This window comes from Microcaecilia unicolor, chromosome 4 (genome assembly GCF_901765095.1).
Source record: "Microcaecilia unicolor chromosome 4, aMicUni1.1, whole genome shotgun sequence".
NCBI classification, from domain to species: Eukaryota; Metazoa; Chordata; class Amphibia; order Gymnophiona; family Siphonopidae; genus Microcaecilia; species Microcaecilia unicolor.
This window is the reverse complement of record NC_044034.1, coordinates 7,127,397-7,145,495: the sequence shown is the minus strand read 5'-3', so window position 1 is coordinate 7,145,495 and position 18,099 is coordinate 7,127,397. Positions and strand designations below refer to the sequence as shown.

Here is an 18,099-nt window from a genome sequence, read left to right as displayed (position 1 = left end):
ATATGGGAAACTTTCAAATAAATTAAAAAGCTGTCCAATAAGTAAAATAAACCCTTTTATCTTCCACCTTTTAAGGCACTGCCTATGCAATTGAAACAGCTTTAGACTTGTAACAGATGGGCCATGACCAAGAATAAAAAAAAAAAAACATAGCTGACACTGCTATAATTATTGGCAATATCTAGATTTATTTAAAAGGAAAGTTATTAATATCTTAGGGCAGTTTTAAAAAGTATAATAAATTGTAAAGTGCTGGATCAGACACTACCATTTTGGTCCATTCAACTAGAGAATTCCCTTGATAGCAGCACTTAAGCTGACCCATTGGGACTTAAGCACCCCCACAGCTGGGGGCAAGCAGGGTTGGACTCAAACTAAAGGTCATTCCACTTTTACTTCCACCTTCCAGGTGCTGGGACTGAACCAAGCTCCTACAAAAAGGACAGGTTTATTCTGACCCCTAATTCCCATACTCTTCTCAAATTGACTGGCATTAGGTGCAGGACTGAACCAAGCTCCTACAAAAAGGACAGGTTTATTCTGACCCTAAATCCCATACTCTTCTCAAATTGACTGGCATTAGGTGAGAAACATATCTGATATTGTCTAAAATTTTTAAGGCTTGTTGCTTAATCAATTTAATTAGCACTGGGAAACCTCTCTTTCTGTCTTTCTTTCTTTCTTTCTGTTCCTGCCAAACTCTGATAGAGGGGAGGGGCATTTTTACATAGCTGACACTGCTATAATTATTGGCAATATCTAGATTTATTTAAAAGGAAAGTTATTAATATCTTAGGGCAGTTTTAAAAAGTATAATAAATTGTAAAGTGCTGGATCAGACACTACCATTTTGGTCCATTCAACTAGAGAATTCCCTTGATAGCAGCACTTAAGCTGACCCATTGGGACTTATAATCCCACCCACCCCAGGGTTGTCCACTCATTTATAGACAAACCAAACCTTATTAACTTTACTCCACAGTCATACACAGGCAGTCTTGCAGGCGGATACTCCAACATAGTACACCTGTTCATACCCATTTCAACCAATCAGGATGACTTTTATTCTCTGCAATAATTGTGCTGCTTTAGTTTCAAGGCCAATCATCTGGAAACTTAAAGCCTTCAGCTATCTACTTTAAAACAAGAGCTATATAAAGTAATGCAAGAATTAGATGCAATTAAAGCAACTTATAGGACTGTACAGAATCATAACTTCTCACCACTGCCTCAGAGAATAAAACCACAAAGGAACAGATGGTTCACAGTAGGCTCAGGCAGAATTCGTCATGTCACACAGAAACATCTGCCCACACAAGTGTTGCCACTACAAAATTCTTTTGCTCCACTACAGCACTGTGATGTTCCTGAAACTAAAATTGAAGCAAAAGAAAAAGCAAGGAAGAGGGAACAAAAAGAGGAGAAGGTACCCAAAGAGAAAAGACACTCACAAATCACTAAACCCAAAACACATACTAGGAAATGTAGTTGGAAAGCAATGACCACAAATGCTCACAGTATAAGCAATAAAATTCATGACCTTTAAGCCCTGATGTTGGAGAATGACTTGGACATAGTTGCAGTCACAGAGACATGGCTATAATCTTTTTAGGAAGGATAGAGAGGGACGTAAAGGTGGAGGAGTAGCTCTGTATGTGAGAAATGATATCGCAGCGACTGAAATGACAGGGAAGTGGGGAAAGGAAGAAGCGATATGGATCACCTTAACAAGAGAGGATAAAACCTTGGTCCACGTGGGTGTTGTCTACAGACCCCCGACACAATTGGAGGAACTGGATAAAGATCTGATCGCTGATATTCAAAAGTTGGGGAAGAAAAGAGAGATGCTGCTGTTAGGAGATTTTAATCTGCCGGATGTAGATTGGAAGGTTCCGTCTGCAAAATCGGAAAGAAGTAGAGAGATTGTGGATGCTTTCCAAAGTGCTCTGCTCAGACAAATGGTGAACGAACCCACGAGGGAGGGAGCCACATTGGATCTGGTGCTCACGAATGGGGATAGTGTGTCAAATGTCCGAGTGGCTGCGCACCTGGGAAACAGTGACCATCAAACGGTTTGTTTTGATGTAACGGCTCATGTGGATGGCGGCCACTCTAAACTCAAAGTCCTGGATTTCAAGCGAGCTGAATTTAACAAAATGGAAGAATACCTGAGGAAGGAGCTGATGGGCTGGGAGGACGTACGAGAAGTGGAAGGACAGTGGTCCAGGCTAAAAGAAGTAATAAACAGGGCCACAGACCTTTATGTAAGGAGAGTAAATAAAAGCAAGAGAAAAAGGAAACCGATATGGTTCTCAAAGCAAGTGGCTGAGAAAATAAAGATTAAAGAGTTAGCGTTCCAGAAATATAGAAAATCTCAAGAGGAAGAACACGGGGAGGAATACCGGATGAAACTGAAAGAAGCCAAGAGAGAGGTACGTCTGGCGAAGGCGCAAGCGGAAGAACAAATGGCTAGAAATGTAAGGAGGGGAGACAAAAACTTCTTCAGGTATATTAGTGAAAGGAGAAAGACTAAAAAGGGAATTGTGAGACTAAAAGATACAACGAAACGCTATGTAGAAAATGATGAAGAAAAAGCCAATTTGCTAAATAGATACTTTTGTTCTGTTTTCACTGAAGAAAACCCTGGGGAAGGACCGAGAGGGACTGGCAAAAGTACACCTGAGAATGAGGTGGATAGAGCGCCGTTCACAGAAGAGAGTGTGTATCAACAACTTGGAAAGCTAAAGGTGGACAAAGCCATGGGGCCGGACGGGATCCACCCCAGAATACTGAAGGAGCTCAGAGAGGTTCTGGCGGGTCCTCTTAAAGACTTGTTTAATAAATCCTTGGAGACGGGAGAGGTTCCGAGGGATTGGAGAACGGCGGAGGTGGTCCCTCTTCACAAAAGTGGGGATAGGGAAGAAGCTGGAAACTACAGGCCGGTAAGCCTCACTTCGGTTATTGGAAAAGTAATGGAAGCCATGCTGAAGGAAAGGATAGTGAATTTCCTGGAAGCCAATAAGTTGCAAGATCCGAGACAACATGGTTTCACCAAAGGGAAATCGTGCCAAACGAATCTCATTGAATTCTTTGACTGGGTGACGGGAGAATTAAATCAAGGACGTGCTATGGACGTCATCTACTTAGATTTCAGCAAGGCTTTTGACACGGTTCCCCACAGGAGGCTCTTAAATAAACTAGACGGCCTGAAGATAGGACCCGAAGTGGTGAACTGGATTAGGAACTGGTTGACGGACAGACGCCAGAGGGTGGTGGTGAATGGAGTTCGCTCGGAGGAGGGAAAGGTGAGTAGTGGAGTGCCTCAGGGATCGGTGCTGGGGCCGATTCTGTTCAATATATTTGTGAGTGACATAGCCGAAGGGTTACAAGGTAAAGTTTGCCTTTTTACGGATGACACCAAGATTTCCAATAGAGTGGACACCCTGGAGGGAGTGGAAAACATGAAAAAAGATCTGAAGAAGCTAGAAGAATGGTCTAACGTTTGGCAATTAAAATTCAATGCGAAGAAATGCAAAGTGATGCACTTAGGGAGTAGAAATCCAAGGGAGACGTATGTGTTAGGCGGGGAGAGTCTAATAGGCACGGACGGGGAGAGGGATCTTGGGGTGATAGTATCTGAGGACCTGAAGGCGACGAAACAGTGCGACAAGGCGGTGGCTGTAGCTAGAAGATTGCTAGGCTGTATAGAGAGAGGAGTGACCAGCAGAAGAAAGGAGGTTTTAATGCCCCTGTATAAGACGTTGGTGAGGCCCCACCTGGAGTATTGTGTTCAGTTTTGGAGGCCGTATCTTGCGAAGGATGTTAAAAAAATGGAAGCGGTGCAAAGAAAAGCTACGAGGATGGTATGGGATTTACATTCCAAGACGTATGAAGAGAGGCTTGCTGACCTGAACATGTACACCCTGGAGGAAAGGAGGAACAGGGGTGATATGATACAGTCGTTCAAATATTTGAATGGTATTAATCCGCAAACGAATCTTTTCCGGAGATGGGAAGGCAGTAGAACGAGAGGACATGAAATGAGATTGAAGCGGGGCAGACTCAGGAAAGATGTCAGGAAGTATTTTTTCACAGAGAGGGTGGTGGATGCTTGGAATGCCCTCCCGCGGGAGGTGGTGGAGATGAAAACGGTAACGGAGTTCAAACATGCGTGGGATATGCATAGAGGAATCCTGTGCAGAAGAAATGGATCCTCAGAAGCTTAGCTGAAATTGGGTGGCGGAGCAGGTGGGGGAAAGAGGGGGTGGTGGTTGGGAAGCGAGGATAGGGGAGGGCAGACTTATACGGTCTGTACCAGAGCCGGTGCTGGGAGGCGGGACTGGTGGTTGGGAGGCGGGAAATACTGCTGGGCAGACTTATATGGTCTGTTCCCTGAAAAGGACAGGTACAAATTCAATTCAAGGTAAGGTATACACATATGAGTTTGTCTTGGGCAGACTGGATGGACCATGCAGGTCTTTTTCTGCCGTCATCTACTATGTTACTATGCTATGACAGTGTGGATGCAGCAACTCCTAGGTTTGCTTGCTTTGTTTTGAGTAAACAGGGATGACGGCTGCGCTGGGAAGGGGAAACTGAGACTGTCCTAATCGGCTTCATTGCATACAATGGACTAGATAGGCTCACTTCCACTGTTGTCTATTAAACCTCCTCGCAGCAGCTCATAGGTTTGCTTGCTTTGTTTTGAGTGTACTGGATGACGGCTGCGCTGGGAAGGGGAAACTGAGACTGTCCTAATCGGCTTCATTGCATACAATGGACTAGATAGGCTCACTTCCACTGTTGTCTATTAAACCTCCTTGCAGCAGCTCATAGGTTTGCTTGCTTTGTTTTGAGTGTACTGGATGACGGCTGGTCTGAGAAGAGGAAAGTCAGACCGTCCTAATCGGCTTCCTTGCTTGCAGTGGACTAGATAGGCTCACTTCCACTGTTGTCTATTAAACCTCCTTGCAGCAGCTCATAGGTTTGCTTGTCTTGTTTTGAGTGAACTGGATGACAGCTGCGTGGGGGAGTGGAAATAGAGATTAACCAAATTGGCTTCCTTCCTTGCAGTGGACTAGATAAGCTCACTTCCACTCCTGTCTATTAAACCTCCTTGCAGCAGCTCATAGGTTTGCTTGCTTTGTTTTGAGTGTACTAGATGACGGCTGGTCTGAGAAGAGGAAAGTCAGACCATCCTAATTGGCTTCATTGCTTACAATGGACTAGATAGGCTCACTTCCACTCCTGTCTATTAAACCTCCTTGCTCATAGGTTTGCTTGCTTTGTTTTGAGTGTACTGAATGAGGGCTGCGCTGGGAAGAGGAAACCGAGACTGTCCTAATCGGCTTCATTGCTTACAATGGACTAGATAGGCTCACTTCCACTCCTGTCTATTAAACCTCCATGCAGCAGCTCATAGGTTTGCTTGCTTTGTTTTGAGTAAATGGGGATGACGGCTGCTCTGGGAAGGGGAAACTGAGACCGTCCTAATCGGCTTCCTTGCTTGCAGTGGACTAGATAGGCTCACTTCCACTCCTGTCTATTAAACCTCCTTGCAGCAGCTCATAGGTTTGCTTGCTTTGTTTTGAGTGTACTGGATGATGGCTGGTCTGAGAAGAGGAAAGTCAGACCGTCCTAATCGGCTTCCTTGCTTGCAGTGGACTAGATAGGCTCACTTCCACTGTTGTCTATTAAACCTCCTTGCTCATAGGTTTGCTTGCTTTGTTTTGAGTAAATGGGGATGACGGCTGCGCTGGGAAGGGGAAACTGAGACCGTCCTAATCGGCTTCCTTGCTTGCAGTGGACTAGATAGGCTCACTTCCACTGTTGTCTATTAAACCTCCTCGCAGCAGCTCATAGGTTGGCTTGCTTTGTTTTGAGTGAACTGGATGACAGCTGCGTGGGGGAGTGGAAACAGAGATTAACCACATTGGCTTCCTTGCTTACAGTGGACTAGATAGGCTCACTTCCACTGTTGTCTATTAAACCTCCTCGCAGCAGCTCATGGGTTTGCTTGCTTTGTTTTGAGTGTACTGGATGACGGCTACGCGGGGGAGTGAAAACAGAGATTAGGCTCACTTCCACTCCTGTCTATTAACCCTCCTTGCAGCAGCTCATAGGTTTGCTTGCTTTGTTTTGAGTGAACTGGATGACAGCTGCGTGGGGGAGTGGAAACAGAGATTAACCACATTGGCTTCCTTGCTTACAGTGGACTAGATAGGCTCACTTCCACTGTTGTCTATTAAACCTCCTCGCAGCAGCTCATGGGTTTGCTTGCTTTGTTTTGAGTGTACTGGATGACGGCTACGCGGGGGAGTGAAAACAGAGATTAGGCTCACTTCCACTCCTGTCTATTAACCCTCCTTGCAGCAGCTCATAGGTTTGCTTGCTTTGTTTTGAGTGAACTGGATGACAGCTGCGTGGGGGAGTGGAAACAGAGATTAACCACATTGGCTTCCTTGCTTACAGTGGACTAGATAGGCTCACTTCCACTCCTGTCTATTAACCCTCCTTGCAGCAGCTCATAGGTTGGCTTGCTTTGTTTTGAGTGTACTGGATGACGGCTGGTCTGAGAAGAGGAAAGTCAGACCATCCTAATCGGCTTCATTGCTTACAATGGACTAGATAGGCTCACTTCCACTCCTGTCTATTAAACCTCCTTGCAGCAGCTCGTAGGTTTGCTTGCTTTGTTTTGAGTGTACTAGATATGACGGCTACACGGGGGAGTGGAAACAGAGATTAGGCTCACTTCCACTCCTGTCTATTAACCCTCCTTGCAGCAGCTCATAGGTTTGCTTGCTTTGTTTTGAGTGAACTGGATGACAGCTGCGTGGGGGAGTGGAAACAGAGATTAACCACATTGGCTTCCTTGCTTACAGTGGACTAGATAGGCTCACTTCCACTGTTGTCTATTAAACCTCCTCGCAGCAGCTCATGGGTTTGCTTGCTTTGTTTTGAGTGTACTGGATGACGGCTACGCGGGGGAGTGAAAACAGAGATTAGGCTCACTTCCACTCCTGTCTATTAACCCTCCTTGCAGCAGCTCATAGGTTTGCTTGCTTTGTTTTGAGTGAACTGGATGACAGCTGCGTGGGGGAGTGGAAACAGAGATTAACCACATTGGCTTCCTTGCTTACAGTGGACTAGATAGGCTCACTTCCACTCCTGTCTATTAACCCTCCTTGCAGCAGCTCATAGGTTGGCTTGCTTTGTTTTGAGTGTACTGGATGACGGCTGGTCTGAGAAGAGGAAAGTCAGACCATCCTAATCGGCTTCATTGCTTACAATGGACTAGATAGGCTCACTTCCACTCCTGTCTATTAAACCTCCTTGCTCATAGGTTTGCTTGCTTTGTTTTGAGTGTACTGGATGACGGCTGGTCTGAGAAGAGGAAAGTCAGACCGTCCTAATCGGCTTCCTTGCTTGCAGTGGACTTGATAGGCTCACTTCCACTGTTGTCTATTAAACCTCCTTGCTCATAGGTTTGCTTGCTTTGTTTTGAGTGTACTGGATGACGGCAGTGCGGAGGAGTGGAAAACAGAGATTAACCGCTAGGCTCACTTCCACTCCTGTCTATTAACGCTGTTTGTTGTACCATCTTAACTTCCTTGGTTCCGCCTTCCTGTGACGCGACTTCCTTTTTCCGGCAGGGCAGGGCGGGGCGGGGCGCGTCCGACTTCAGACTCTGTGAGAAGGAGAAGTTGTGTCGGGGCCACCGGAGAAGGGGGAAGTGCGGGGCGGCCTCGGGTAGGTTAGGAATGGGATGGGGGGGATTTAGGGGCCTCGGAAAGAAAAGGATGTTGGACGGGCAGGAAAAGGGCGGCTTTGTCACTCCAGAACTTTGGCTCTTTTTAGGCAACAAACGAGTCAGAACTCTGAGGACCCGGGGGGGGGAGGGGGGGACTTTGCCTTCCTTTTTCATGTTCTCTGGCCTGGCAGGGCTCTTTTCTCTGCTTAATTCATTTATTTGTTGCATTTGTTTCCCACCTTTTTGCAGGCTCAATGTGGCTTACATAATGCTGGAGTGACAGTCGCCACTTCTGGATCTGAAAAGTACAGAGTGGTATAGCAGGTACATCATTGGAGCCGACTCTGTGGGTGCTTGAGCACCCCCAATATTGACAAAATTCCTTGTATGTGTCCAGGGAGGGGTAATTTCCATTGAGCTTAGCACCCCCAATAATTTTGAAAAGTTGGCTCCTATGATGTACATTATAAGGTAGATTGCAAAGTGATGTTGCATTAATGTTCATGCATGATAGTGATTTATATTATGTCGTAATGGCGGTCACCATTTCCGCATCTGAGAAATACAAAGTGGTATGGCATTGTTATTCGTAGATAATCGCGTAAATAACAAGGTGCTGTTGCATTAAAGTTCATAGATGATAGAGTAAAGTATAGGGTAGTTAGACAGTCAAATATAGAAAGTTCATTTACGGTGCGTTACACATCTCCGAATAAGTGAGGCTGTCCAGTGTAGGGAGTTCGGCTTTGTTTACTTTTGTTGATAATTCGTTGTCTGGTATTTAGGATGAATCATTGTGGTATGCCTTTTTGAACAGGTTGGTTTTCAGTAGTTTTCGGAAGATTGTTAGGTCGTGCATTGTTTTTATGACATTAGGCAATGTGTTCCATAGTTGGGCACTTATGTAGCAGAAACTGGATGCATAGATTGATTTAAAGTATTAAAGTGAGGGTGATTGAATAAGGGTTAGGAGTTAAAAGCAGCATCAAAAAGGTGGGCTTTTAGCTTAGATTTGAAGACGGCCAGAGATGGCGCTTGACGTACCGGCTCAGGAAGTCTATTCCAGGCATATGGTGCAGCAAGATAAAAGAAACAGAGTCTGGAGTTAGCAGTGGAGGAGAAGGATGCAGATAAGAGAGATTTACCCAGTGAATGGAGTTCCTGGGGAGGAATGTAGGGAGAGATGAGAGTGGAGAGGTACTGAGGAGCTGCAGAGTGAATGCACTTATAATAAGAGGAAATGGATAGGAAGCCAGTGAAGTGACTTGAGGAGAGGGCTAATATGACTATAGCGACACTGGCGGAATATTAGTCGTGCAGCAGAATTTTGAACAGATTGAAGAGGAGAGAGATGGCTAAATGGGAGACCTGTGAGAAGCATGTTGCAATAGTCTAAGCGAGAGGTGATAAGAGTGTGGATGAAGGTTCAGGGTTTCACTAACTACTATGGTGCTTATTTTCAAAGCATGTAGACTTACAAGGTTACATTGTAACTTATGTAACTTTGTAAGTCTGTGTGCTGTGAAAATGAGCCTCTTTAATGAGACAAGTTGTACGACACGTTCATAAATAGGTCCTTGAAATTTTCGTGTGTTAGAGAAGAGAGATGTGCTAGCCCTGTTAGTCCACTTTTAAAGGTAATCGATAGAAATGAATAAAATAAAACATAGCAAAGAAAATAAGATGATACCTTTTTTATTGGACTAACAATACATTTTTTCATTAGCTTTCGAAGGTGGCCCTTCTTCGTCAGATCAGAAATAAGCACATTTTGATAAGTAACAGCATATATAACTGAAACATCAAAGTATTTCTGTGACAGTCTGAAGGGATGATGGAGGGGTGGCTTAGGTGAGAAACAGAGAGGGCTGAGAGGATGGGGGACAGGGAGATATGCATGGCGATCAGAGAGTGACAAAGCAGTGAAATTTCATGGTTTATAATGGGCTAGAAAACCCAAATCCTTGTTAAGTCCTATCTGGTGGGTGTCAAAATATTTAATCATTTTGTCTCCTGTGTCCTGTCTCCTGATGTAACTTCCTGTTTCCTTGTAGGCAGGACGCAAAAGAGACAGCCTGTATTTATCATTGCCCACCACAGTCACTGCACCTGAGAACAACAAAGGCACTGCTGTCTAGCTGACACCAACCGGCGCCTATTTTATAAAAGTCTGCTCCCCCTGATGTCAAAACCTGGCTACGCCTCTGGGGAGAGTCAGAGTAAAATTGTGAGTGAGAGAATGGGTGTGATCCCTGCCATCCGGCGAAGAGTGTTCCTCTTCAGTTAGGGAAACAAGTATAGGATAGGCCCCTTGAAAGGGAGATTATTTTGCTTTAAAAAATAAGATAGACGGCCACAGTAAAATAGAATTAAATAAATCCCTTTTAGGAATCCGGCTGAGTAGAGAGAGAGGGTTTTGTTTCCTCTTTAGTTAACTAAAGAACAGGTCACAATAGCAGCTGAGAGGACACCGCGGGACCAGAAAGTGCACCAACGTACAAGAAAGGCCAAAGTTACCACCATACATCCCAGGAAAGCAGTAGGGCACACTAGGGGGCACTACAGTGCACTTCATAAAATGCACCCAGGTACACATTACTACTACTACTACTTAACATTTCTAGAGCGCTACTAGGGTTACGCAGTGCTGTACAAGTTAACAAAGAAGGACGATCCCTGCTCAAAGGAGCTTACACCCAGGTACACATCTCACCATTGCTCCTTTATCTTGTCTGCTGAGCCCCCCACCAAACCCACTACCCCCAACTGTACACCACTACCATAGCCCATACGGGTACAGTGGGTTTCTGGTGAGTTTTGGAGGGCTCACAGTTTCCTCCACAAGTGTAACAGGTAGGGGGAGGTATGGGCCTGGGTCCACCTGTCTTCAGTGCACTGCACCCAACACTAGACTACTCCAGGGACCTGCATACTATTCTGATGGACCTGAGTATAACATCTGAGGTTGGCAAGTAATGTTTTTAATCACATTTTTGGGGGGATGGGAGGGAGTTAGTGACCACTGGGGAAGTCACCCATGATTCCGTCCGGTGGTCATCTGGTCATTTAGGGCACGTGTTTGTGCTTTATTTGTTATAAAAACAGGTCTAGCACAAAACATCTTAGTGTTAGTCTTGGGCGGTTTTGTTCTGTTCCATTATGGCTGAAAAAAGTGTTAGAAACTCTTAAATCCCACCCTTAACACGCCCCTGATATGCCCACTTGTGATTTGAAAGGTATTAATCCGCAAACAAATCTTTTCCGGAGATGGGACGGCGGTAGAACGAGAGGACATGAAATGAGATTGAAGGGGGGCAGACTCAAAAAAGATCTTGGGAAGTATTTTTTCACGGAGAGGGTGGTGGATGCTTGGAATGTCCTCCCGCGGGAGGTGGTGGAGATGAAAACAGTAATGGAATTCAAACATGCGTGGGATATGCATAAAGGAATCCTATGCAGTAGGAAGGGATCCTCAGAAGCTTAGCCGAAATTGGGTGACGGAGCAGGTGGGGGAAGAGAGGTTGGTGGTTGGGAGGTGAGGATAGTGGAGGGCAGACTTATACGGTCTGTGCCAGAGCCAGTGATGGGAGGCGGGATGGGACGACTTTCCTATGAAGAGAGGCTGAGAAGGCTAGGGCTTTTTAGCTTGGAGAAGAGACGGCTGAGGGGAGATATGATAGAAGTGTATAAAATAATGAGTGGAATGGATCGGGTGGATGTGAAGCGACTGTTCACGCTATCCAAAAATACTAGGACTAGAGGGCATGAGTTGAAGCTACAGTGTGGTAAATTTAAAACGAATCGGAGAAAATTTTTCTTCACCCAACGTGTAATTAGACTCTGGAATTCGTTGCCGGAGAACGTGGTACGGGCGGTTAGCTTGACGGAGTTTAAAAAGGGGTTAGATAGATTCCTAAAGGACAAGTCCATAGACCGCTATTAAATGGACTTGGAAAAATTCCGCATTTTTAGGTATAACTTGTCTGGAATGTTTTTACGTTTGGGGAGCGTGCCAGGTGCCCTTGACCTGGATTGGCCACTGTCGGTGACAGGATGCTGGGCTAGATGGACCTTTGGTCTTTCCCAGTATGGCACTACTTATGTACTTATGTACTTATGACTGGTGGTTGGGAGGCGGGAAATACTGCTGGGCAGACTTGTACGGTCTGTGCCCTGAAAAAGGCAGGTACAAATCAAGGTAAGGTATACACATATGAGTTTATCTTGTTGGGCAGACTGGATGGACCATGCAGGTCTTTTTCTGCCGTCATCTACTATGTTCTGATGGACTTCATAGAGAAATGTCTAAAAATTGGTTGTGAAAATAGCAATTTGGACGTTTTTGTGAGAAAAATGTCCAAATGCAGATTTATGCCACTTTTTGGATGTTTTTCTCGTTTGAAAATGAGCCCAAGAATATACTAAAAGGCTGCATTAACTTTTTTTTTTTTTTTTTTTTTAATCTCCAGGAAGCAAAATCATTCTTTCCTGCCTATCCTACTACTACTACTACTACTTAACATTTCTAGAGCGCTACTAGGGTTACGCAGCGCTGTACAATTTAACAAAGAGAGACAGTCCCTGCTCAAAGAGCTTACAATCCCTTGGAGAAAAGCCATTTTGCTATGTCAGTGCACTGGAATCAATTTTAGGGCCTGATATTACTATTTCTCACTCATTTAATTTATATCTGTCTCATAACCTTTAGGTGGTTTGCAAAGAGCGTGCTGCTTAATTCATATAAAACAAAATAATAACATGACAATACTTTTAAATAAGAGTAAAGGGGATGGCACGACTTCCCTATGAGGAAAGGCTAAAGCGGCTAGGGCTCTTCAGCTTGGAGAAAAGGCGGCTGAGGGGAGATATGATAGAGGTCTATAAAATAATGAGTGGAGTTGTACGGGTAGATGTGAAGCGTCTGTTTACGCCTTCCAAAAATACAAGGACTAGGGGGCGTGCGATGAAGCTACAATGTAGTAAATTTAAAACGAATCAGAGAAAATATTTCTTCACTCAACGTGTAATTAAACACTGGAATTCGTTGCCAGAGAATATGGTAAAGACGGTTAGCTTAGCGGAGTTTAAAAACGACGTCACCTAGATCCCTTTCTTGGTCCGTGACTCCTAGCGTGGAACCTTGCATGACGTAGCTATAATTCGGGTTCCTCTTTCCCACATGCATCACTTTGCACTTGCTCACATTAAACGTCATCAGCCATTTAGACGCCCAGTCTCGTAAGGTCCTCTTGTAATTTTTCACAATCCTCCCATGATTTAACAACTTTGAATAACTTTGTGTCATCAACAAATTTAATTTACTTTGTCAGACGCCTTCTGAAAATCCAGATACACAATAACAACCGGCTCCCCTTTATCCACATGTTTGTTCTCCCTTTCAAAGAAATGTAGTAGATTGGTGAGGCAAGATTTCCTTTCACTAAATCCATGTTGACTTTTTCTCATTAATCCACGCTTTTGAATATGCTCTGTAATTTTGTTCTTAATAATAGTCTCTACCATTTTACCCGGTACCGACGTCAGACCCACCAGTCTATAATTTCCCGGATCTCCTCTGGAACCTTTTTAAAAAATCGTCGTTACAGTGGCCACCCTCCAGTCTTCCAGTACCACACTCGATTTTAAGGATAAATTACATATTTCTAACAATAGGTCTGCAAGCTCATTTTTCAGTTCTATCAGTACTTTGGGATGAATACCATCCGGTCCAGGAGATTTGCTATTCTTCAGTTTGTAGAACTGCCCCATTACATCCTCCAGGTTTACAGAGAATTCATTAAGTTTCTCCGACTCATCAGCTTCGAATACCATTTCCGACACTGGTATCACTCCCAAATCTTCCTCGGTGAAGACTGAAGCAAAGAAGTCATTTAATCTCTCCGCTACGGCTTGGTAGTTCAAGGTTAGTTAAATTCAGCTTTTGGAGAATGCTAACTCCTTTGATCCAAGACAGTCTGGATTCCGTGAAGGTCATAGTAGGGGAAACTGCTCTTACAGTGGTAAGTTGTGCCACTTGAATGCACGGAAGATCATAATGATAATTCATCTGGATTTGAACTCATTTCTCTGCTTGTTGATCCTATTTCTGAGACAGGTGTAAGAGGCTCATACCTTTCCCATCACACATTGCTGGTCTCCTTTTCTTGATCTTTTGCGTTCTGTCACCATTGTTCCCTCTAAGCTGAGCAGGAGTCTTCCACCTTCAGCCCTGCCAGTGGGTGGTGCTGTTTCACTGTCACATTTTCAATAGTGAGGGACAGGCAAGCTCTGCAGGACGCAGGGGAACCTGCCTGGCCCTAGTCATTGAAAGTACAATGTTGACGCACCTCCCCCCACTGGCATCAGTGTAGTTGGAGGACTCCAGGGAACACTGTCTGTCACTCTTTTTTCAGGAGTTCCCCAAAGTTCAGTTCTTGCATGGACTTTAATATTTTTCTTGCTCCACTAGTCACTGTTATCCAGTCCCTGTGGTCCACCATTTATTTCCATGTAGATGATATCTAGCTTCTGTTACTACTACTACTATTTAGCATTTCTATAGCGCTACAAGGCGTACGCAGCGCTGCACAAACATAGAAGAAAGACAGTCCCTGCTCAAAGAGCTTACAATCTAATAGACAAAAAATAAAGTAAGCAAATCAAATCAATTAATGTGTACAGGAAGGAGGAGAGGAGGGTAGGTGGAGGCGAGTGGTTACAAGTGGTTACGAGTCAAAAGCAATGTTAAAGAGGTGGGCTTTCAGTCTAGATTTAAAGGTGGCCAAGGATGGGGCAAGACGTAGGGGCTCAGGAAGTTTATTCCAGGCGTGTAGGGTGCAGCGAGACAGAAGACGCGAAGTCTGGAGTTGGCAGTAGTGGAGAAGGGAATATTAATGCATGATTCCTGGGATTTTAGCTTTCAGGCTCATCTGTCTAGCTCCCTTATTCAGATCTCTGCATGGTTTGCTCAGCATAAAATGTCTTCATCCCTATATGTCTGAGGCCCAGACTGCCTTGATTTCAACTCCAGTTCTTGTTGAAGACTCCCATTTAGTCATTGGTGGTCCTCTTTGATAAGTTGGTTGCCCTTTTGTCTTCATTTCCTGCGTTATTTAGACTACTTTTTGCTCCCTCAGGAAAATTTAGATCCTTAAAATCCTCATGGTTCAGCTTTGAAGACCCTCTTAAGCACTCTGTTTCGGAGTCAACTGGATTATTATACAATCCTGGCCAGTGTTCCTTCCTACCCTATTCATAGATTGCAACTGATGTAAAAGATTGCCATGAAACTTATTTATTTAAAAAAACTTCTATTCCGCCCTATCGCAGTTCTTCACATACATAACATAAAACTAAACAAACAAATATGGATGCAGAACGATCCGACTATGTCACATTTTTTGCTGAAACCCCAGTACTGGCTTCCTATGTGTAGCCACATTCAGTACAAGATTCTGTTCCTTACAAGGCCTTTTTATTCCCGTTTGCCTGCTTCTTTCTTTTCTCCTGGACACTCTCTTCGTTTGTCTAACACTAGTCTGTTGTTCCATCGGTTTCTGCTTGTTCTACTCCCTTTAGGTGTTTGGTATCATGTCTGTGTAACCAGCTCTCAGTGGAGCTTCATCTGGGATCCTCCACTCTCAGCTTCAAAGCTGCTTGGACGTCTTGAGGCCCGATTTTCAGCTGTCAGTAATTGGCGTTTTGCTGACTGCCAACAGCGTTAAACCCAGAAATCCAGTGCAGGGCCACGTCTGGGGTTCAGCATTGAATCAGCCAGCATTATCCAGACTGTAATGGTCTTAGATACAAATCAACTTATGCATCCAGCTTCTCTTACATAAGTACACAACCGTGGAACACTCTGCCCAAAACCTTGAGATCTATTCATAACCATCTCAACTTCAGGAAAGTAATAAAAACCTGCGACACAGAAAAACTATGGACCGTACTAGACTTCTATCACCACCCCCTCTTTATTACTTTGTTGATCTGTGCCTATTTGTTTATTTATTGCATTTGTATCCCACATTTTCCCACCTATTTGCAGGCTCAATGTGGCTTACAATTTTCTGTCATGGCTTTCGCCATTCCAGAATACAGATACAATTGGTATTGTTAAGAAAACATGGATGATATAATAAACAATCAGGTAAAAAGAGAAAACATTCAGTTGGTATTTTATAAAGGACATGGATGGCTTAGTAATAGTAAACAATCCAGTATAAGGAGAAAATGTTCAAAATATTAAGTGGTGGTGCATTACAGTTCCTGTTATGAGTCATTATGGTATGTCTTGTTAAAGAGATGTGTCTTCAGTGCTTTACGGAAGTTAATTAGGTTGTGAATTATTTTCAGGTCAAATGGTAAAGCATTTCACAGCTGCGAACTCATGTTTGAAAAACTGGACGCATGTATTATGTTTCTTCCATGTTGATTAATATATTGTGTATTTGTATGTTATTGAACCGGAGCCTGCCTCTCCGGTATGGTGTAAGCCACATTGAGCCTGCAACTTAGTGGGAAAATGTGGGATATAAATGTGTTAAATAAAATTTCCAGGTATAGGGAGCCAGCTGCAATATTTGTCACTTAACCGACTATGAAGAACTGCATAAAGATAGGACTGCATTTTATGCGGTTATCTTAACCGGTTAGTTGCTGACTTCGCTCCCAGAATAGCCAGTTTCAGCTTCAACACTAACCAGGCATTTTTAACAGCATTGTCTGGTTAATTGCTGCTGACAGTGTCCAGTTAGCCCTGGGCAGGCGATTTAAACGGCCTGGAGTTTCTCCTGGCTGTTTAAAGCATTTGAATATTGGGCCCTTGGTATTAAATATTTTTCCTTCAGTTTTTGCTTTTTTCGTATTTCCACCCCCCTCAATTTGTGTTCTATTTAGGTTTTTTGTTTCTTGGTGTTTTATTCAACTTCCGCTACCCCTTTTATGTCCTGTCTGGTTTTCATGTGATTATGTGATTGGTGTTTATTTACTTTTCAACATTGGGTTTGTGTGTTTGGTAATTCTACTTTGACCCGGTCCTTGTAAACTGCCTTGATACTTTAGTGATGTATACCAAACGCCCAAAATAAGTAAGTAAATAGAATAAAATATATACCTTTTTATTGGACTAACTTAATATGTTTTGTGACTAGCTTTTGAAGGCTAGAGATTTGCCTTCCTCAGGTCAGGACAATATGACCAAAGGAGGCCATTTTTCAGAATATATAAAAGCATTCCCAGTGACAATCTCAAAGGGAAAGGTAGGGGGAACAAGGAGAGGTGGATGGGCAATCAGAATGTGACAAAGCAATATAATTTTATGGTTTGTAGTTTGATAAGAAATCCTGTCACATTGGTACCAAAATATTTTTTCTTAATTTCAATGTTTTTATGTTTCTGGGTTGCTCTGGTCTTGGAAAGTGGTCTCTAGCTTCTGTCCTGTCTCCCTGATAGCTCACCCTTATACAGATTGTCTGCACTGAATAATTTATTTGCATTTGAGGAAAAGCATGTGTAGGATCTGTTTATAATGTGTGAGTAACTGGATTTAGATGGTATAAATATTAAACCATTTGCCTGTATCTGATTCTTTATTCTCAGTGCCACAATGACTACTCAAGTGACCTTGGAGGATGCCTTATCCAATGTGGACCTTCTGGAGGAATTGCCTTTGCCAGACCAGCAGCCATGCATCGAACCTCCTCCATCATCCTTACTTTACCAAGTACGTTACCTGGTTTCTCTACCATACCACTTTTCTGCCCAGAGGTTTCCAGCTGGGGCTGCGTTCTGGGCGTCCAGACCCTGTTGAACAACTCCAGCGGGAGGATTGTGCCTTGGGGTTGTGAACAGAGATACAATGGCATATGAATCCAAAAAGAGATGTCATGGGGATAAAAAAAAAACGTTGTAGTCTGCACTATTTATAGTAGGTAGGAAAAATGGAGCCCACAAGATGTTAATTCCTATGTATGTTTCACTATATCTACTTAACTAGGCAAGAAGAAAGATGTGATGGGGAAGGTAATGGGGCAAAATCTTAAAATGCACACCAGGGACTGACTGTTCTGTTTGAATCCGAGTATCATAATTTCAAACTTTAAAAAAAAAAATAATTACCTGTAGTATTTCCAGTGCAAATACATAGTAACATAGTAGATGACGGCAGAAAAAGACCTGCACGGTCCATCCAGTCTGCCCAACAAGATAAACTCATATGTGCTACTTTTTGTGTATACATTACCTTGATTTGTACCTGTCTTCTTCAGGGCACAGACCATATAAGTCTTTCCCCGCCTCCCCCCACCGGCTCTGCCACCCAATCTCGGCTAAGCTTCTGAGGATCCATT

At 43.7% G+C, this 18,099-nt stretch overlaps 1 protein-coding gene across 1 annotated transcript in view; it reads left to right on the top strand.

Moving 5' to 3' along the window:
- The first annotated feature begins 7,667 nt into the window (after positions 1-7,667).
- The window catches only part of LOC115468266 (cytoplasmic FMR1-interacting protein 1), a 129,621-nt gene continuing 119,189 nt past the window's right edge, over positions 7,668-18,099 (top strand). Inside the window, exons 1-2 of the mRNA XM_030199840.1 lie at positions 7,668-7,749; positions 17,351-17,474. Of these exons, the coding sequence (XP_030055700.1) occupies positions 17,358-17,474 (117 nt within the window). The 5' untranslated portion in view covers positions 7,668-7,749; positions 17,351-17,357. The remainder of the gene's footprint in view (positions 7,750-17,350; positions 17,475-18,099) is intronic.